The 21,572-nt window shown below is 40.4% G+C and overlaps 1 protein-coding gene across 1 annotated transcript in view; it reads right to left on the reverse strand.

Annotated features, from left to right (window-relative positions):
• Positions 1–16,664, reverse strand: part of LOC129417038 (uncharacterized) — a 45,286-nt gene extending 28,622 nt beyond the window's left edge. Inside the window, exons 1-18 of the mRNA XM_073869364.1 lie at positions 16,393–16,664; positions 15,796–15,819; positions 13,341–13,442; positions 13,190–13,228; positions 12,604–12,705; positions 12,370–12,441; positions 11,711–11,812; positions 11,467–11,514; positions 6,979–7,050; positions 6,628–6,726; positions 6,468–6,512; positions 5,974–6,018; positions 5,302–5,409; positions 5,056–5,103; positions 1,847–1,954; positions 1,515–1,562; positions 1,063–1,107; positions 572–679 (exon numbers count right to left, since the gene is read on the reverse strand). Of these exons, the coding sequence (XP_073725465.1) occupies positions 572–679; positions 1,063–1,107; positions 1,515–1,562; positions 1,847–1,954; positions 5,056–5,103; positions 5,302–5,409; positions 5,974–6,018; positions 6,468–6,512; positions 6,628–6,726; positions 6,979–7,050; positions 11,467–11,514; positions 11,711–11,812; positions 12,370–12,441; positions 12,604–12,705; positions 13,190–13,228; positions 13,341–13,442; positions 15,796–15,819; positions 16,393–16,495 (1,318 nt within the window). The 5' untranslated portion in view covers positions 16,496–16,664. The remainder of the gene's footprint in view (positions 1–571; positions 680–1,062; positions 1,108–1,514; positions 1,563–1,846; positions 1,955–5,055; positions 5,104–5,301; positions 5,410–5,973; positions 6,019–6,467; positions 6,513–6,627; positions 6,727–6,978; positions 7,051–11,466; positions 11,515–11,710; positions 11,813–12,369; positions 12,442–12,603; positions 12,706–13,189; positions 13,229–13,340; positions 13,443–15,795; positions 15,820–16,392) is intronic.
• Positions 16,665–21,572: the final 4,908 nt, after the last annotated feature.

Raw genomic sequence — 21,572 nt, forward strand, 5'->3', positions numbered from 1 at the left:
ATCCGGGTTTACAGTGAACCATTTCGGGAACTTTATTTTTGTTCTAACTGGTTCAGGAACATCAATTTTAGGGTTCAACCGAAAACGGGAAACGTTAATATACCGTTTCTGTTCGGAACGAACCTGGTTGCAGGTGGTAAGTAAAACTGTATTAATGTCTGTGCTTTGTTGGCAATCGGCACATAAGTGCATATAATGTAAATTGCACAAACAGTTTAGTGAATCATAAGTTATTAATCAGATCGAATCAGAGATAGTGGGATAATGTTTTGTGCTCATGACTAGCTCCGCTCATGGTACGCCTCCAGAAGCTTAGCTTTTTTGGAAAATACCGGTACAGCTGATCTGTCCTTTATAAATCTTATAAAACTAAAGACTCTTTGGAGATATGAAGGATGCAGAACTACTCTATAGGTACTCAAGATTAACATGAGATTAGCAGAAATAGTGTTTTTATTGTGACCTTTAAAGCAGAATTATTTTATTATTAAATAGTATTTTAATTTATACATAGCAAATCAAGAGATTTCAGCTATGAAAAAGTTTTATTTATTATCTTCCTGTAACTTACACTCGTAGTCTGGGCAACAGTTGCCATGATAATGACAAGAACTCTTGCATGAACAAGGGCCAAAGTCAATATCACAGCTATACTCGCAAAAGTGGTCCCCATAAATATCTAAGGACAAGAGAAAATATATTACTTTATTATTACCACTCTGATTATGAATGACTACAGAAGGGCTTTACACACTTTAAAAAGTTAACTCTTAGGTTAGAGATAACCCTGGGTATCGATAATCTGACGTTTCACACTGTGCTGCATAACCCAGGGTTAAGGCAGATTGTACAGTCTCCTTAAATTAATGAACTGATTTTTTAGGTTTTAGGTATTATTAGAATCAGAATTCAGATTCAATATTTACAAAAACACTTTTAGTATGAACAGCGTGAAATGTGAAACTCATAACCCAGGATTCTGTTAAATCTGGGGTTTAGAATAACCTTGGGTTAACTATTTCAAGTGTGAAAACCCTAATGTCACACAATACTGTATATTACATTCTGTCGAGCCTGTTGTCATGGTTGTACTGAATGTTGTGGACACTGCGAAGAGTGACAAGAGAAAATATATGAATTTATTATTATCACTGTGATTAATGACTACAGAAGGGCATTTCACACTTGAAATAGTTAACCCCAGGTTATTCTAAACCCCAGGTTAACAGAATCCTGTGAAGAGTTTCACATTTTACACTGTTTATACTTTACCAGGGGTTAAGCGCAGTGTGAAAAGACAGAAGACAGTCTCCTTAAACTGATGAATTGATTATCTAACTTTTAGGTATTGTTAGAATCAGTATTCAGATTGAAGTTCTACAAAAAAACACTTTTAGTATGAACAGTTTGAAACGTGAAACTCAGCCCAGGATTCTGTTAACCAAGGGTTTAGAATAACCTCTGGCAACCTATTTCAAGTGTGAAAACCCTAATGTCACACTACTGTATATTACGTTCTGTCGAGCCTGTTGTCATGGTTGTTGTGGACACTGGGCAAGACCCTGTGTAAAAAGAAGAAAATAAAGAAGTAAAACAACAATAACAACATCAAAAACAAAACACAGAACTTCCACAACTTTGGGTTAAACATAACGGTAGTTTTTGTTATATTTTTTTTGTATTGGTGCTGTTATTTTGACACATGGGGACAGCTGTTGCATATCGTCACCTTCCTAAAATTATTGCCCAAGTCATTTGACTTAGGCAATTATTTTAGGAAGGTGACATTATGAAAAACTAAGTACATTTTAGTTATTATATTTTTGAGTGATTTCGAGGAACTTACACTCGTAGTCAGGGCAACAGTTGCCAAGGTACTGACAAGAGCTCTTGCATGAACAAGGGCCAAAGTCAATATCACAATTAAACGCACAAAAGTAATCCACATAAATATCTAAGGACAAAAGAAAATATATTAATGTACTATTACCACTCTGATTATGAATTACTACAGAAGGGCTTTTCACACTTTAAGTAGTTAACCCTTAGCTTATTCTAATCCACGGGATAACAGAATCCTGGGTTACGAGTTTCACACAGTTTATACAAAACAAGGGGTTAAGAGATAACCCAGGGTATTCATATTGACGTTTCACACTGTGCATTCCTAAACCCGTAAAGCCAATCAGAATCTAGCATTTTAGAAAGCTGTGTCATCACTCAATTGACCATCCCACAGGGTCGCAACATTGCCTCAGGTAAGTATTAAGGGATATTAACATCAATGAGTTGGGGCTTCTGGCCTTAGTCAAACAGTCTGGCGTGTATGGTCGAGTTGCAGTGAAATTGTGGCGCTAGAGACTGGGGTTAGATCATGTTAAGGGTTTATGCACTGAGTTATGAGAAAAGAGAAACCTCAGGAGTGTGACAGAGGGTCACTCAATTAACTATCCCACAGAGTCTCATCAGTGCCTCAAGTATGCATTAAGGGAAATCAACATCAAGTCCTATACAACAGCTCTGATCATCTTGTGAACCAGTGACTGCTGTGAAAGGGCAGCTGACTACAAGGGAAAGACCTTGTGACAGGATGGAAAGACAGCTGACAGGAGGGAACAGACCCCAATGGGGCCACCATGGGCTAGCTACCCCTGGCAGCGGGATCCAGCACAAGAGGTGTATGGGTCCCACCCACACATAGCTATGAAAAGTCCTAAGAAGAAAACACCCCCTGAGCCAGCGAGAGCAGGGGCGGAAGATGGCTCATCGGCAGATAACCCGGTAATGAACACAGGAATGGAACAGATTAGACTGATGATCAACATACCTGAGGCTCTGACAGCTACAGCAGGATGTAAGCTCCAGAACTGCATTTGTGGTTGGACAAAGGCTACTTCCACCCAAGGCCTAAAGATACACCAGGGCAAAAAAAGGTGCCTAAAGAAGGGTCAACAGGGTAGCCGCATCGACAGCTACTTTCTGAGAAGCAGGCAGAGTCAGTTGACAAAAGTTCAGCAGCAGGAAACACACCACAGTCTGCAGAACATCTACACCACTGCCCTAGACGAGAAAAACAACATGGCACAAGAGGGCAGCCTGAACCCAACCCATTACGACCACCAGCAGAAAAGAAGATTTAGGAGCTAAGGCCATTAGTCAAGTGGCCAAAAGCCTGCAACAAGACGATGGAGAAGGAGGCCAACACCAATTTCTGCAACATACTGGAATGGATCAGAGGCACAGCCATGAAAAAGTTGGAAAGGATGGGCAATCTTATCTATGCCTATGGCGTGGAACGATTTGGAGTGGTTGAAGACAAACAAGCTACACGTTCAATCCCCACCAAGTCAAGAAGGCAGACAGAGATTGATCGCCTAGTTAAGGAGAGGAGGAAGTTGAAGAAGCAATGAAGGAAGGCCATAGAGGAGGAGAAGGAGGGTATAAACCTGTTACAGAAAGACATTCATGGCAGGCTTGCAACACTGAGGAGAGCTGAAAACCTTTTGGGGAAACGCAGAAGGAAGGAGCAAACAAGATCACGCTTCTACAAAGATCCCTTTAAATTTGTGAATAGTCTTTTTAGCCTTTTAAATGTGGAGGAAAAATCTTCTTCAGCATGGTCACTGACAGGCTGGCAGTATACCTGCAAAGAAACAACTTGATTGACAAGTCAATCCAGAAAGCAGGCATCTCAGGCTTCTCCGGTTGTGTAGAGCATGCTATCTGGCATCAGATCCAGGTCGCCAAAAAGGAGGGAACAGATCTTCATGTGGTGTTCCTGGATCTCGCAAATGCCTTTGGCTCAATCCCTCGCCACCTCCCGTGGACAGCCTTTGATAACTTTAGAGTCCCAGCAGCTCTCACAACCCTTGTCAAGGCCTATTTCAAGGATGTCCAACTCTGTGTGACAACAGCAGAGTACACAACAGCTTGGCAACACCTGGAAGTGGGAATCATGGCCGGCTGCACCATCTCCCCATTGGCCTTCACCCTGGCAATGGAGGTCATCATTTGGGCCTCTAGATGGACAGTTGGCTGACAGCGAATAAGACCTGGGCTGAGGCTGCCGCCAGTCAGAGCCTACATGGATGACCTCACAACTCTTACCACGACCAAGGTTTGCACTGTACGGCTATTAAATAAGCTCCAGGAAAACATTGAACGAGCCCACATGAAGATCAAACCAAGCAAGTCCAGAAGTATTTCCATCATCAAGGGGAAGTTGTCAGATCACCGCTTTCACATTGGCAAGGAACCAATCCCAACTGTTTCCGAGAAGCCAGTGAAGAGCCTAGGTTGTTGGTATGAAGCCCCTCTTAAAGACAAAGAGCAGGTAGAGCAGCTTAGGATGAGGTAGCCAGTAGCCTGGAGAACATCGACAGAACCTTGCTTCTGGGCAAGCTGAAGCTCTGGTGCATGCAGTATGGACTACTTCCATGTCTCCTGTGGCCACTAACCCTCTATGAAGTCCCATCTCAAAGGTAGAAAAGTTGGAGAGATTGGGCTACTCATATGTAAGTAAGTGGCTTGGCCTTCCCCGGTGCCTCAGCAGTATTGGACTTTATGGCAAAGGGATGCTACACCTGCCCCTTACCAGTCTCTTTGAGGAGTACAAGTGTGCCAAAGCCAGACTGGAGATGATGCTACTGGATGATGCTACATGGAAAGGAGTGGAGAAAAGGAAGATCTCCTGGAAAGAGCTATGGGAGATGGAGGCATTCAGGGCAAGTTTTACTGTCAAGGCTGCCTACGATGTTCTACCTTCTCCCACAAACCTAAGCCAATGGTATGCCAAGGACCCCGCATGCCATCTATGCCAAAGTCTAGCAACACTGAAGCACATCTTAGTGGGAAGCAAGATCAGCCTCACCTAAGGCCGTTACACCTGGCGGCACAACCAGGTGCTGAACTGTCTTGCTGCAGTGTTGGAAAGTCGACATTTTTAGTATGAACAGTGTGAAACGTGAAACTCATAACCCAGGATTCTGTTAACCTGGGGTTTAGAATAACCTATTTCAAGTGAGAAAACCCTGATGTCACACTACTGTATATTACGTTCTGTCGAGCCTGTTGCCATGGTTGTTGTGGGCACTGGGCAGTACCCTGTGTAAAAAGAAGAAAATAAAGTAAAACAACACCAACAAAACACAGAAGTTTCACAACTTTGAATTTAACATAACGGTAGTTTTTGTTATATTATTGTATTGGTGCTGTTATTTTGACACATGGGGACATTTGTTGCATATGAAAAACTGGGTAGATTTTAGTTATTATATTTTTGAGTGATTTTAAGGAACTTACACTCATAGTCAGGGCAACAGTTGCCAAGGTACTGACAAGAGCTCTTGCATGAACAAGGGCCAAAGTCAATATCACAGCTAAACTCGCAAAAGTAATCCACATAAATTTCTGAGGAAAAGAGAAAATATATTAATTTATTATTACCATTCTGATTGTGAATGACTACAGAAGGACTTTTCACACTTTAAGTAGTTAACCCTTAGGTTATTCTAAACCACTGGTTAACAGAATCATGGATTACGAGTTTCACATGGTTTATGCTAAACCAGGGGTTAAGAGATAACCCTGGGTATTCATAATCTGATGTTTCACACTGTGCATTCTTAAACCCTTAAAGCCATTTAGAAGCTAGCATTTTAGAGAGCTGTGTAATTCTTCAGAGCAGGGTTTTATAACCCTAGGTTAGTTTCATGGATAATCCGCTTCTAAATTACAAGTGTGAAATGCTCCATTAAACAGATTGTACAATCTCCTTTAACTAATGAATAGATTTTCTAGGTTTTAGGTATCATTAGAATCAGTATTCAGCTTGAAGATAATAAAACACTTTTAGTATGCACAGCGTGAAACGTGAAACTCATAACCTAGGACTCTGTTGACCCTGGGTTTAGAATAACCTTGTTTAACCTATTTCAAGTGTGAAAACCCTAATGTCACACAATACTGTATTACGTTCTGTCGAGCCAGTTGTCGTGGTTGCACTGGTTGTTGTGGACACTGAGAAGAGAGAAAAGAAAAAATATATTAATTTATTATTACCACTGTGATTAATGACTCTAGAAGGGCTTTTCACATTTAAAATAGTTAACCCCAGGTTATTCTAAACCCCGGGTTAACAGAATCCTGTGAAGAGTTTTACATTTTACCATGTTCATGCTTAACCAGGGGTTGGGAGATAACCAAGGGTTAATTGCAGTGTGAAAAGACTAAGACAGAAGACAGTCTCCTTAAACTGATGAATTGATTATTTAAGTTTTAGGTATCGTTAGAATCAGTATTCATTCATATTCATTCATTGTAATCTTCATAATTTAAATATGACAGAAGTTACTATAACAACCAAACTATTGGTATCAGCATTGGTTGGAAGTGCAGATGTTGAATAATAATGACAATCATTCAATTAGAGTCAATAATGTTCCTTAAATTTAAATAAATGATCAAACCCCCAACTGTTGGATCCGGTTCATAAGTTGTCAATGAGCAGTAGGCTATAAAGAAAATAAATAAAACTGAATAAGTACATTTACATTATGTGAGGATTTATACTGAAAAAAATATATATTTTCAGTCAGGAAGGATTTGTCTGTTTGATCAAAAACTCACTTTTAAAGTCAGGGCAACAGTTACCCAGAGCTTGACAAGCACTGTAACATGCACAAGTGCCAACAAATGAGCCACAGCTATCCCTGCAGGAGGAGCCATCTACAGAGGAGAAAAACAGATTTGACCCATTCCTCTTATGAGTGTGATAAATGACTACTAAGAGATCAAACAGACTCTTTATAAATACTAGTGGAATATGCAAATGCGAGAAAGCTTTGAATTTACATTGTCATTTATGTGAAATTGATTATTGAAAAGATCTACTTTTATAGTGCAATATGGGACAAATATGGGACTTTTTTATTATTTATAGACTAAATTCAGTTTTTGTCCAACAAATTTTAACAGCACCTGAGGATATTGTTGTATCTGCAGCTGTAGTTGTCTCAAAATCTGTCAGGTCAGTTGTTTTACCACAGTAGTCTATATAAAGAATAGAAAAATACGTTTAGAGCCTATTTAACGCAAAATTCTGCCAAATCATGGGTTAAAAATAACCCATCATTTTTTAAAGTGTTGGAATTTGATCTTCCAGTGTCTGGAGTGTCTGGAACCCAAGGAACAACATGGCACAAGAGGGCAACCTGAACCAAACCCATCATGACCAACAGCAGAAAAGAGGATTCAGGGGCGAAGGACATTTGTCAAGTGGCCAAAAGCCTGCAACAAGGCAATGTGGAAGGAGGCCAACACCTATCTCTGCAACATACTGAAAGGGATCAGAGGCACAGCCATGAAAAAGTTGGAAAGGATGGGCTATCTTATCTATGCCTATGGCGTGGAACGATTTGGAGTGGTCGAAGACAAACAAGCTACTCGTTCAATCCCCACCAAGTCAAGAAGGCAGACAGAGATTGATCGCCTAGTCAAGGAGAGGAGGCAGTTAAAGAAGCAATGAAGGAAGGCTATAGAGGAGGAGAAGGAGGGTATAAACCTGTTGCAGAAAGACATTCATGGCAGGCTTGCAACACTGAGAGCTGAGAACCTCTTGGGGAAGCGCAGAAGGAAGGAGCAAACAAGATAAATCCCGTACATATGAAGTCACCTGCGGTGTTCCACAAGGCTCGGTGCTTGGACCCATCTTGTTTATTCTTTATATCCTTCCCCTTGGTCGTATCATCAGCCGACAAAAAATTTAATTTCACTGGTATGCTGATGACACGCAACTCTACCTGAAGACAAACTCAAATACATATGCTACTATGTCATCTTCCATGTTGAATACCTGTCTGGAGGAGATAAAGGCGTGGATGCAGCAAAACTTTTTACAGTTAAACAGCTCAAAGACTGAAGCAATTCTTATAGGCACCACCCATCAGGTGAGGACATCTCTTCTTACCAGCATTACTTTCTCAAACCAGGATATCCTACTCTCAACATCGGTTTCCAACTTGGGTGTTATTATGGATTCCAATTTGACCTTCGAGGCTCATGTCAACAACCTGTGTAAAACTTCTTATTTCCATCTAAGAAATATTGCCAAGCTTCGTCCCATGCTCACTCTCGCAGATGCTGAAAGGCTTGTCCATGCCTTTGTTTCCTCCAGACTGGACTATTGCAATGCATTGCTCATTGGGATCCCTGCCAAAAGTTGTCAGAAACTACAGTACATCCAAAACAGTGCTGCTAGGATTCTGATGAGGGTGCGAAAGTACGACCATATTACCCCCATCCTTAAAACACTCCATTGGCTACCGGTCACATTCAGGATTGAGTATAAGCTTACCTACAAGTGTATTCATGGAGATGCACCCTCCTATCTTAAGGAACATCTTACCCCACAATCCTCTGCTTGCTCTCTCCGCTCTGCTATGGGGGATCTTAAAACTACTGAGGACAAAGCTCCGTACTTTGGGATATCAGGCTTTTTGCTTAGCTGCTCCCAGATTATGAAATGCCTTACCTGATCACCTGAGGATAACACAGACTTTAAATTATTTTAAAAATGGACTAAAAACCTATCTTTTTAAAAAGGCATTTGAGTAACATTGCATCACGATTAGGTTTTATGTCTTTATGTGTATTTATTTTTAAATTTTCTTTGATCTGTTTTAACTTGTAGCACTTTGAGATGTTTGGCCTAACATATAGGGACCTATTTTAACGATCTGAAACGCAAGTCCGAAGCGCAAAGCGCAAGTGACTTTGTGGGCGGATCTTGGGCACTGTTGCTATTTTCCCAGTGGGAGAAATAAGTCTTGCGCCGGGCGCAAATCAATAAGGGGTTGGTCTGAAGTAGGTTCATTATTCATAGGTGTGGTTTGGGCGTAACGTCAAATAAACCAATCAGAACGCTATCCAACATTCCCTTTAAACGCAAGGGCGCAAGTTCCATGGCGGGTTGCTATTATTATGACGGATTTGACAGGCGCACGTGGGGAGCGGTTCACAGCCGAGGAGACTGACGTTCTTGTAAGAGCAGTCAAAGACAGAGAAGTTGTTTTGTATGGGGATGGGAGAAACCCGCCCAAATCAGCGTCGGTTAAACAGGCGTGAGAGGAAATAGCCGCAATTGTCTCATCAGCTGCGCCAAGCACTACAATGATGTCAGGAGACGGGGGGATCTCAAGCTTGCCAGCATAAATCGGGGACGCCGGGCACACAGGAGGACATCGCTGCGTCCACCCTCACCGCTGAAAGGGTTTGGGGGCTTTGAAATCGGACACAAGAAACGCAAGCAAGGTTCAACCCCAAAGTACACTTACAAATCAAGTTCACATACATGAAGGTTTCTTATGAAAACATTTTAATTATTATTTAGATAAAATAAACGTAATACAGCCACACAACAAACTTATGAAAATATTTTAATCGTTATTTGCATGATAATTGTTTAACGCTGCCACACAAAATAAATAAAAACTATCACCAAAATGCTCACCACAATGATTTCCCTTATCTCATGTATTAATATTTTTTATTGTAACAATTTATGATTTAATGATTTCCCTTATCTTATATTTTTTATTGTAACAATTTATGATTTGCAAAAATAACAGTTGCATCTGTGTAGATTAGATAAGCAATGCGCGTTGTGCACGCTATACATTATGGTCAAGCATGCGCCCTTAAAATAGCATAATGAACCACGCGCAACGCGCCACTGACTTTAGACTAGTTTTTTTTGGTTAGTAGCGCAATTGTTTTTTGAAACGGCAAAATAGCCTAAGAGATGGTTTGCGCCGGAGCACGCCTCCTTTTTTGCGCTGAACCGCCCAGGGAGCGCAAGTTCATTCCCTAGTTTGCCGACGTGCGTCTGTGGAGGGAAAAACCCGCTGTACGCCAGTGCAAAATACGAAATGATACATGCGTCACTGACAAAGTCACTTGCGCTGGGTGCAAGATAGGGCCCATAAAGTGCGTTATAAATAAAATTTATTATTATTATTATTAAGATCACGCTTCTATAAAGATCCCCTTAAATTTGTGAATAGTCTCTTAGCCTTTTAAATGTGGAGGAAAAATCTTCTTCATTATGGTCACTTACAGGCTGGCAGTATACCTGCAAAGAAACAACTTGATTGACAAGTCAATCCAGAAAGCAGGCATCTCAGGCTTCTCCGGTTGTGTAGAGCACGCAAGTGTCATCTGGCATCAGATCCAGGTCGCCAAAAAGGAGGAAACAGATCTTCATGTGGTGTTCCTGGATCTCGCAAATGCCTTTGGCTCAGTCCCTCGCCACCTCCTGTGGACAGCCTTTGACTACTTTAGAGTCCCAGCAGCTCTCACAACCCTTGTCAAGGCCTATTTCAAGGATGTCCAACTCTGTACAACAGCAGAGTACACAACAGCTTGGCAAAACCTGGAAGTGGGAATCAAGGCCGGAGGCACCATCTCCCAATTGGCCTTCACCCTAGCAATGGAGGTCATCATTCGGGCCTCTAGATGGACAGTTGGCTGACAGCGAATAAGACCTGGGCTGAGGCTGCCGCCAGTCAGAGCCTACATGGATGACCTCACAACTCTCACCACGACCAAGGTTTGCACTGTACGGCTATTAAATAAGCTCCAGGAAATCATTGAACGAGCCCGCATGAAAATCAAGCCAAGCAAGTCCAGAAGTATTTCCATCATCAAGGGGAAGTTGTCAGATCACCGCTTTCACATTGGCAAGGAACCAATCCCAACTGTTTCCAAGAAGCCAGTGAAGAGCCTAGGTTGTTGGTATGATGCCTCCCTTAAAGACACAGAGCATGTAGAGCAGCTTAGGATGAGGTAGCCAGTGGCCTGGAGAACATCGATAGAACCTTGCTTCCGAGCAAGCTGAAGCTCTGGTGCATGCAGAATGGGCTACTACCATGTCTCCTGTGGCCACTAACCCTCTATGAAGTCCCATCTCAAAGGTGGAAAAGCTGGAGAGATTACTACCATGTACTTCCTTACTACCAGGAAGAGGAAGTAAGAAGGTGCGCCCAAGTTGTGGCACAGGCAACGCAAGGGCAGTGGATGGCATGGAAAGGAGTGGAGAAGAGGAAGATCTCCTGGAAAGGGAGATGGAGGCATTCAGGGCAAGTTTTACTCTCAGGGCTGCCTACGATGTTTTACCTTCTCCCACAAACCTAAGCCAATTGTATGCCGAGGACACCGCGTGCCCTCTATGCCAAAGTCTAGCAACACTGAAGCACATCTTAGTGGGAAGCAAGATCAGCCTCACCTAAGGCCGTTACACCTGGCGGCACAACCAGGTGCTGAAGTGACTTGCTCCAGTGTTGGAAAGTCGGCACTTTTGGTATGAACAGTGTGAAACGTGAAACTCATAACCCAGGATTCTGTTAACCTGGGGTTTAGAATAACCTATTTCAAGTGAGAAGACCCTAATGTCACACTACTGTATATTACGTTCTGTCGAGCCTGTTGCCATGGTTGTTTTGGACACTGGGCAGTACCCTGTGTAAAAAAGGAAAATAAAGTAAAACAACACCAACAAAACACTGAAGTTCCACAACTTTGAATTTAACATAACGGTAGTTTTTTTATATTATTGTATTGGTGCTGTTATTTTGACACATGGGGACAGCTTTTGCATATGAAAAACTGAGTAGATTTTAGTTATTATATTTATGAGTGATTTTGATGAACTTACACTCGTAGTCAGGGCAACAGTTGCCAAGGTACTGACAAGAGCTCTTGCATGAACAATGGCCAAAGTCAATATCACAGTTATACGCGCAAAACACATTAATTTCTGAGGAAAAGAGAAAATATATAAATTTATTATTACCACTCTGATTATGAATGACTATAGAAGGGCTTTTCACACTTAAAGTAGTTAACCCTTAGGTTATTCTAAACCACTGGTTATCAGAATCCTGGATTACAAGTTTCACACGGTTTATGCTAAACCAGGGGTTAAGAGATAACCCTGGGTATTCATAATCTGATGTTTCACATTGTGCATTCCTAAACCCTTAAAGCAAAATCAAAATCTAGCATTTTAGAGAGCTGTGTAATTCTTCAGAGCAGGGTTTTATAAGACTAGGTTAGTTTCATGGATAAACCGCTTCTTAACCCAGGGTTAAGGCAGGTTGTACGTACAGTCTTCTTAAACTAATGAACAGATTTTTTAGGTTTTAGGTATCATTAGAATCAGTATTCAGATTGAAGATAAAAAACACTTTTAGTATGAACATTGTGAAACGTGAAACTCATAACCCAGGACTCTGTTAACCCGTGGTTTAGAATAACCTCTGGTAACCTATTTCAAGTGTGAAAACCCTAATGTCACACAATATTGTATATTACGTTCTTCCGGGCCTGCCGTGGTTGTACTGGTTGTAGTGGTTGTAGTGGTTGTTGTGGACACTGGGCAAACCCCTGAGTAAAAAAGAGAGAATGAAATAAAAACACTTACACAACAGATTTCTTCTGTCATATTGTTATATTGGTTCAAATGAAATTTTGACACATGCGGAAAGCTGTTGGATATCAGAAGAGTAAGTTATAGGCATTATAATTCATGTGATTTAAAGAACTTACACTCAAAGTCAAAGCAACAGTTGCCATGGTACTGACAGGAGCTTTCGCAAGAGCAGACACCAAAGTCAAAGCCACAGTAATACTCACATGTGTGAATCTCAACTAAAGAGGGGAGAAATATGTTTTACTTATAATACAACATGCTGGTGTAATTTATAATCACAGAGAGAACAAAGCTTCCCCAAACAATGTGTGACTACTGACTGAAAATCAACTGTAAAAGAGAGATGCATTGATATATCAACCAATAATAGGTATCGGCCGATTAAAGCATTTTCCTCGATATCGGCCAATAGTTTAAAAACAGCTGATAGTCATGGCCAATTTTTCCTCTCAATCAAAAGAGAACAGGAAAAGGCAATTCATTTGAGTACTGTCATAAATGTTCAATATTAATGAAATTTTGTCAATTAATAATATTCAGAAAATGTAATCCGCATAATTTAAATATGACAGAAGTTACTATAACCACCAAACTATTGGTATCAGCGATTGGAAGTGCAGATGTTGAGTAATAATGATAATCAGTACATTCAGAGTCAATTAGAGTCAATAATGTTCCTTAAATTTAAATAAATGATCAAACCCCAATCTGTTGGATCCGGTTTATAAGTTGAGCAGTAGGCTATAAAGAAAATAAAGAAAACTGAATAAGTAAATTTACATTATGTAAGGATTTATAGTGAATATATATATATTCAGTCGGGAAGGATTTGTCTGTTTGATCAAAAACTCACTTGTAAAGTCAGGGCAACAGTTACCCAGATCTTGACAAGCACTGTAACATGCACAAGTGCCAACAAATGAGCCACAGCTATCCCTGCAGGAGGGGGAGCCATCTACAGAGGAGAAAAACAGATTTGACCCATTCCTCTTATGAGTGTGATATATGACAACTATGAGATCATACAGCCTCTCTGTAAGTACTTAGTGAATATGCAAATGAGGGAAAGCTTTGGATTTCCATACGATACGGCCCGCAAAGGTGTCCAATCCGGCCCGCATGATGATGTATACAGTTTTATTAAATATTAAATACATATTTTAAAAACCCTTTCAGGCGGGTGTCGTGTTCGTTTTTAATATGAGAGACTTGCGGAAAGCAGCAAAACGCCGAACATAGACTAAACACGGTGCCCCAAAAGCCGTTTTATTGTTACCGCTCCGCTAAAGATCCACTGATTCCGGCGATCCACTTCGTGTTTTCCTGACCGCTCCGCAGCATCTCTGTGACGGTGTTCACTCTCTGCCTGGAGAGCGAAGACGACAGTTTCCGAAGTCCGTTGCATTAACAGGTAGATTCATTACATTATATCAGTTGTTAAACCACAGAATTAGTAATTTGTAAGCTTGTTTATGTATTTCTTCCGCTAATGATTTGCTGTCGATGTTCTAAAAGTGTTAACAACTTATCAAGGAAACAACAACAAAATATCCACATTCTTAGTATTAACGTTACAATGCGTGTCTGATTGAATTAATGTTCCCGATCAGATCTAAGTTAATATAAACACTACATTTGCTGCTGTTGGCACACTTTGTAGAAAAAACAAAAACAAAGAAACAGAGAATGGAAAGAGAGGCTGCTAAAGGCAGTTCAACATTGCACACATGGATTCAAGCTCCATCAAACCAACAGATAAATCATATTGAATGTTTAGCAGACTTTAATTCTTGTTATTATATTTCCCATTATAATCACTTGTCTAAGTTGATGCTAGTAATATAACACATCATATTTATAATACTTCATTAAAACCATAATAATAGTACCACCCCCCATAGTGCCCTTTTTGCTTTTGGGCCACTGCCCCATCTAGCATTATCATTTTCTAAATGACTGTTCTCATTACAAAGAAAAGTGAATGGTTTATAAATAATTTTGGCATTAAGGCAAAAGAAGTTAAATTAAAGCTTTTCAACCTAAGGCCAGTGGGTTTTGTACAGATGTAAATATCCTTTCATGAGTAATATCAGCCTTTGTGGCGGTGCTTTTAGATCTGAACAGCTGACTTTACATTTCTTATGTAGGTATACATTATTGCTGGTCTAGTGGGTAGTGCTGCACAGTAGCTTGGGCAGACATACTGTCAGCAATCTGAGCTCGAATCCCGCCTCGTTGTATTTCTGTTTTATTCATACCAAACATTGGTAAAGTTTGTAGCCCTTTTATGCCCAAGTATTATGCCTAATTTCATTTTTATCTGAACTGCTGTCATCTTTTTGTCCATAGGATTGCATGCATAAAAAAATGAATATAATAACGTTCAGTCCTCCATTTATTTACTTCTGATATTTGAACCGTGATGAAAAATTAAATGTTTGCATTTACTAGAGAAGCAATTTCCAACAACAACTCTTTTCTTTAAAATGTATGCTCGTAGTTGCTGTACACTTGTAGTAACACTTTCAGTTTTAGTAGTGAAAAGGATTTAGACCTATTTGTCACGTGCTGTTGCCATGGTGAATTGTAATATTGGAGCTCCATTGGCTTTTCATAGGCCCTGTCCAAAATGGCGCACTTCATGTGGACTCGTGGCCTTAAATTGCGCGTGCTTGCTTAGAACTAACTCAGATCAGCAGTTCTGTAACTGAAAACGCAGAGTTTCCTATTTCAGAGAGTCAACTCAGAGTTTAAGTTTTAACTCGGAGTTGGTTGAACCTCCTTATTGAAACGGCCCCCTGAACTCGCATCATGTTTATTTTCTTAATTTTGAGAAAAGCACAAGATTTTGTTTTTATTGGGAGTGGACACAAAAAAAAACTAGACAGTTTAACGTTTTAAATGATGTATAAAGCATATAAGTCTTTTTGCAGAGAGATTGAAAATAAAGAGTTTGCGGCGCCCGCAGTCGACCCCAGAGTGTTAAGGTAGAGACTCAACAAACATAAACAAAATATCAGATATCGAGTGCTGAACTGATATGCAGTACTTTAGTGCATCAAGCCTGGACTCTCTAGCATATTGAAAAAGAAAAAACATCAAATACCTTTTGATGGATCCAATGTTGTGTCATAAGAGTCGGGACAAAAAAACAATATTTTAGCATCAAACCAAAATTAACATTGCCAGTCATATCCCACCACCTAATGTTATGGAATATCAGTCGTTGAGGGTTCTGATGTGGTAGCAGTATCTGCTTTACAAAACAATATGCATTGGATGAAAATATATTATATCATTATATTCACCTGTTGTTGTGGTTGTGGTTGTTGCTGTAAGATAACACATAGACATGATCATCCAAGCTACCTGGTCTTTTTGCATTCATTTGAAATTTCTCAATTCCTATTGCTGGATATTACATTGAATCAAAATGAATTTCAATGTGTTTGTCAGAATTTCATAAAACTGTAGGCTACACTCTTCAAACGAATGTGTTAAAATAACAGATCTTGTGTCTAGTTATGGACAACACACCTAATGTGTTATATATATATTTTTAGAACACCACACATTTTGTGTTGTTCCTTTTATTTATTTGAACACAAATTAACACAAAATGACACATAATGTGTTAAAATAACTGAAGACTGAAGGCTAAAAAGCACTAATTTTTTATGTTGTCAGTCAAATGCTGCTTGCAAGTTTCAGTAGCCTTAACCCAGATACAAAATATAATTTTTAAGAATACAATTTTCAATTTGATTGTATGTTACCTTTTCCATAACCTTAGACGCCACACATAAAATAAAGAAAGGCCTATAATTTGCGATATCTGATTTGCAACCTTTTTATGTACAGTAATGGAACAACTCTAGTACTTTTAAATTCTAGTGGAACTTTACCTTGTTCAGTAGGTGCATTTACTATAGGGGTGCTGTCACCTTTGCTGAATCCTTGAAAGCCTGTGGTGGTTAGAAGCACACAAAGAACCGTCAGAGCATCCATCGTTCAATTGAGGAAAAGTTGGTTTTCAAAGTTTACAGCATTACTTATATACTGATAATGAGTCCAAGGCGGATTTCCTTATAACACTACCCACACAGCAGGAGACCCCTATGCGGATCCGCCTTCAAGTCGCCAAACCCGCGTGACTATCACATTTGTTTTGGAGCCGCACAGAGGATCGTAAATTCTACTGTCAAACAGCGGATCATGAACAGGTTTTGTGTCCCAATGGGCAGGGCAACATGCATATTCATAGGCTGCTCCGGGTTGGAACAAGCGATTGGATTGCAAATTGTTGTTTGTTTTCCAGCTCTTTTTTGATATTTATATAGGGTGATAACGCTGAGTGATCACATGCCTTGTTTACAGTGGCAAGAAAAAGTGTGTGAACCCCCAGGAATAAACTGGTTTTCTACTGTGATTTGCCATAAAATGTGATCTGATCCTCATCTAGGTCACAACAAACACAATGTACATAAGGTGACAACACACAAATAATTCTAGTTTCTTGTGTCTTTTTTTGAGAACCCTCATTAAATATTCACAGTGCTGGAGGAAAATGTAAGTTAACCCTTGGATTTGACAGCTTGTTGAGCCTCATTTGGCAGCAAATACTTCAAGCAAGCGCTTTCAGTAGTTCTGAATCAGACCTGCGCATCGTTCAGAAGCAATTTTTGCACATTCCCCTTTACAAAACCGCTTTAACTCAGACACATTTGTAGGATGTCTGGTGTGAACCGCTCTCTTGAGGTCATTCCACAGGTTAAGGTCTGGGCTTTGACTAGGCCACTCCAAATGGCGTATTTTGTTTTTCTTAAGCCAGTCTGTATACAATGCTTAAGCTCATTGTCCTGGGGCCGTATTCACAAAGAATTTTAAGGCTGAAAGTAGCTCCTAACTGGCGAATTTAGGAGCAACTCCTAAAAATAATGGGCATGTCACTCCTAACTTTAGGACTCCTAATTTTTTTCACTAAAAGTAATTCACGAAGCATTTTAGCCCTAAAAGTAGCACCTAAGTCTGGGACAGCTTAAAAGAAGTCGAGAGGAATCCTAACTCACTAAGACCTATTCACAAAGGATCGTAAAATGGCTTAGGTGCTGATTAACACATACATGGACAGTTTCACCAACTCAAAAGCATTGCCTAGACTTAAAAGCACACTTTAATGTAAGCATATTTTTATGACATTTGTTTCATAATTCATTACATTCATGACAAGCATGACGTTTTTAGAATTACATGAAACAATAATGATATTATATATTTAATATTGTACGCCAACCTGTTGCCATGCTTGCCCGTTTAAAGGCTGCAATCTCAACCCCTGACTGCGATTGTAATGCATACCACCGCCTCTCACAGTCGTCCGGGGTCCGCGACACAAGCGGGAATGCTGCATTGATCTGCAAACAAATCCTCTCCCCAGTGATGCGCGTGTTGATCCGAAATGAGCGCGCGGTTAGAGTCATCCAAAAATGTTTTTATGATATGCGGGTCGCGGTCGGTCGGGTCGTTTGAAATAAAAATGCCAGTTAACTATTTTAAACAATTACTACTTTAAAAAAATGCGGGCCAGGGAGCGGGTCGGGTATATATATATATTTTTTTGCGGTCCGAGTTGCGGGCGGGTTATTTGAAAACATTGGTCGGGTGCCGGTTATTTTGTACATTGACCCGCGCATCACTGTCTCCCACGTCTCACGCTTAGTTTTGCTTGATATCTCAGTGCCGAATTTCCCTTTTATTATGTTTCTTTTATCCAGTACCAACTGGGACAGCAGCTGTAACTGATCCTGCATCCAGTTGGGCTTGAGTTCATAATCCACCGTCATTTAGGCTTCTTCAATATGGGCAACATTTCCTTGCTTTAAGTAGTCTATTTAGGCTAATAGGATGTAAATTAATCAAGCAAGTGTTAATGCAATGTCGTTTTTTATTATTAGGCAATTGTCGGTTTTCATTTGGGTATTAGGGTACCTTGATATAATTTAATTTCATTCACGACTTTTCTTTATATATGCATTTCGATGGCATTAGGCCTACTATTATTATTTTGTGTAGGACACACAGACATATTTCAATGTTGTAATTGATTTGGTGCGTGTGTGTTATGTTCCTCTTAGTGGTAAGATAAAATTCTTTGTGAATACGGCCCCTGTTGCATTAACTAACTTCTGGTGGACAGCCACCCTGACATTATCCTGTAGGATTTTTTTAACTTAATAATTCATTTTACCCTCGGTGCCTGTCCAAAGACTTGCGTATGGTAGACTCAGGAACAGAGCTGTGTGCTCGTTCCAATGATGTCTTCAAGCCTTTAGCTGTTACTTGTGGGTTCTTCTTTACTTCATTGAGTATTCTGCATGGTGTCCTAGGAGTCATCTTGACTGTGCGCCCACTTCTAGGAAGGGTAGCTAAAGTATTTAACTGTCTCCATTTATAGACAATTTATCTAAGTGTAGACTGATGGAGGTCTAAACATTTTGAGATTGTTTTGTATCCCTTTTCAGCCTTATAGAGGCTTGATCAGATATCTTTATAAGAGCATGGTTCAGAAGAGCTGATGCTTCTTAAGGACAGCATGTCACGACACGGAAGGGTTGTAAGGACAGGACGCAAACGCAAGGTTCAAAATAAATAACATTTAATAATAAAAACACGAGGGCAGACATGGTGAAGGCAGGAACACAGGAACATTAACACAGGAACAGACAGGGTATCAATGACAATGATCCAGCAGTGAGCAAACAGAAGACAGAGGTATATATACACACACAGACTAAATGACAAACAGGTGTGATGAGGCAGGTAATTAATCAATGAATGTCCAGGTGATAACAATCGGAACAGAGACAAGACATGACACGGATTAACCGTGACATTACCCTCCCCTCTACGAGTGGCTACCAGACACTCACATAAAACAACAAAAACAAAGTCTGGTAGCGAGAGTCCAAGGGAGGGGTGGAGGGCTTGGGGACCCTGGCGAAGCCGGCAGCCGCCGGGATGAGACCAACAGGACGGTTGGCCGGACTGCGCCAGGAGAACCGGAGCGATCGCTCCGAGAACAGAGGCAGACGAATTACCCCCCTCCTGGGAATCGTCGACGATCAGATGCCCCCGGAAATCATCTCCCATCCCCTCGCGGAAACGGAGACCCTCGGTAGCCACCCCGGGGAAATGATCGGGCGTGGTCCGTTCCGGATCCCCCTGCGAGCAGGATGGTGGTCCTCCGAGGGACCGTCGACGACGTCTCAACCGTTGGGGGACCGCCTGGGCCGATCCTCCTCCCGCAGGAGCGAGCGATCGCTCACGGTGGTCCCCAAGAGACATCGGGGCTGATGGGGAATGAACCCCGATGTCACTACTCCCCCTCGACGAAACTCCTGGGGGAGCCGCCCTCCGTGAACCTGCTGCGTCCAGTTTGGCTGGATCATTCTGTCACAACACGGAAGGGTTGTAAGGACAGGACGCAAACGCAAGGTTCAAAATAAATAACATTTAATAATAAAAACACGAGGGAAGACATGGTGAAGGCAGGAACACAGGAACATTAACACAGGAACAGACAGGGTATCAATGACAATGATCCAGCAGTGAGCAAACAGAAGACAGAGGTATATATACACACACAGACTAAATGACAAACAGGTGTGATGAGGCAGGTAATTAATCAATGAATGTCCAGGTGATAACAATCGGAACAGAGACAAGACATGGATTAACCGTGACACAGCAATCTTAAAATGTGTGAGTGCCTTAATATCAATCAAAGTTGCACTAAACCACACATTTAAACTCATTTTATTAATTGGACTCCAGTTTGCCAGCTTCTGACAAAAGAAGCTTTCAATAAAGTAATTAGTCCATGGGCTTACTCACACATTCCTCCAGCACTGTGATTGTTTAATGGGTGTTTCCAAACAAGCCACAAGAAACTTATTTATGTCTTGTGAGCTTATGCACATCGTGTTTGTTTATTGTCGTGACCTAGATGAGGATCAGATAACATTTTATGGCAAATCACCATAGAAAACCATGTTCATTCCTAGGGGTTCACATACTTTTATTGCCACTGTATATGTACAATTGTTTGGATTATGCTTTGTATGTGCATTTTGTAAGAACACTTTTTCATGGCTTAACATTATCATTTTTGCTATTTTTGCTTTTTGAGTTAGACTTCATAGAGCCTTAATGAAAAGAGCAATCAATTAAAGAAGGATTCCTGTAAATAAAAATGGCCTAACATTTTTTTTAAAGATTATTTACCTAATTGCAGTATTGTTCAGACCAGCACTGTAAAAAATGTGCTGTAATAATTCAGCTGGTTGCCAGTAACTTACTGTAGAAGATAAAGACTGAAAATGTTTCATGTTCATTTAACTTTGAACAAACTGTTGCCAGTAAATAACATAAAAGTAAAATCTACAGTAAGTTACTGGCAGCTAGTTGCCAGTAATACTGTAATTTCTACATAATTTTTTACAGTGTATGTTTATGAGTGTTTTCCTGTTTTACCAAAAGGCAAAAAAGGAGGAGAGACCAAAAGATAAAAACAACATTTTTATTTTCTTTCTGGATGAGATAATGACATGTTTTAAAACAGAGTGATGAAGAGAGGATTGTAATGAAAAGACACAGACCATAAGTGTCAAGTGGTTGTTCTCATTATTTGACCCAATCAGCACATCATACTTCCCTGGATCCAGCTGCAGTACAGATGCATAGAATCCATTTAAAGAATTCAGGATTCCTTAAAGCCTTTTCATCAAACTGGCACTGCCCTTCCAGAGGTTCAATGGCTGAAAGGAATTTTCAGTAAGTAATGTCAGACTTACTAGATAATGCATTGATAAGATTTATTCACCCTTTTATCACAACAGAGGATTGATTTACAAATAGAGAGCAATTGATTAGACAACAAAAAACCTGACCGAGTAAGTACCACACATTTGTCGGTAAGTACAACTTATTTACCATATATGTACAAGGTAAGTACACGTACTGTAAAATAAAGTGCAACCGAAATTTCTTTAGGATTTTCTGAGACAGACCCCTCAATATTTAGTTG

Source organism: Misgurnus anguillicaudatus, chromosome 7 (assembly GCF_027580225.2).
Source record: "Misgurnus anguillicaudatus chromosome 7, ASM2758022v2, whole genome shotgun sequence".
Classification (NCBI taxonomy): Eukaryota; Metazoa; Chordata; class Actinopteri; order Cypriniformes; family Cobitidae; genus Misgurnus; species Misgurnus anguillicaudatus.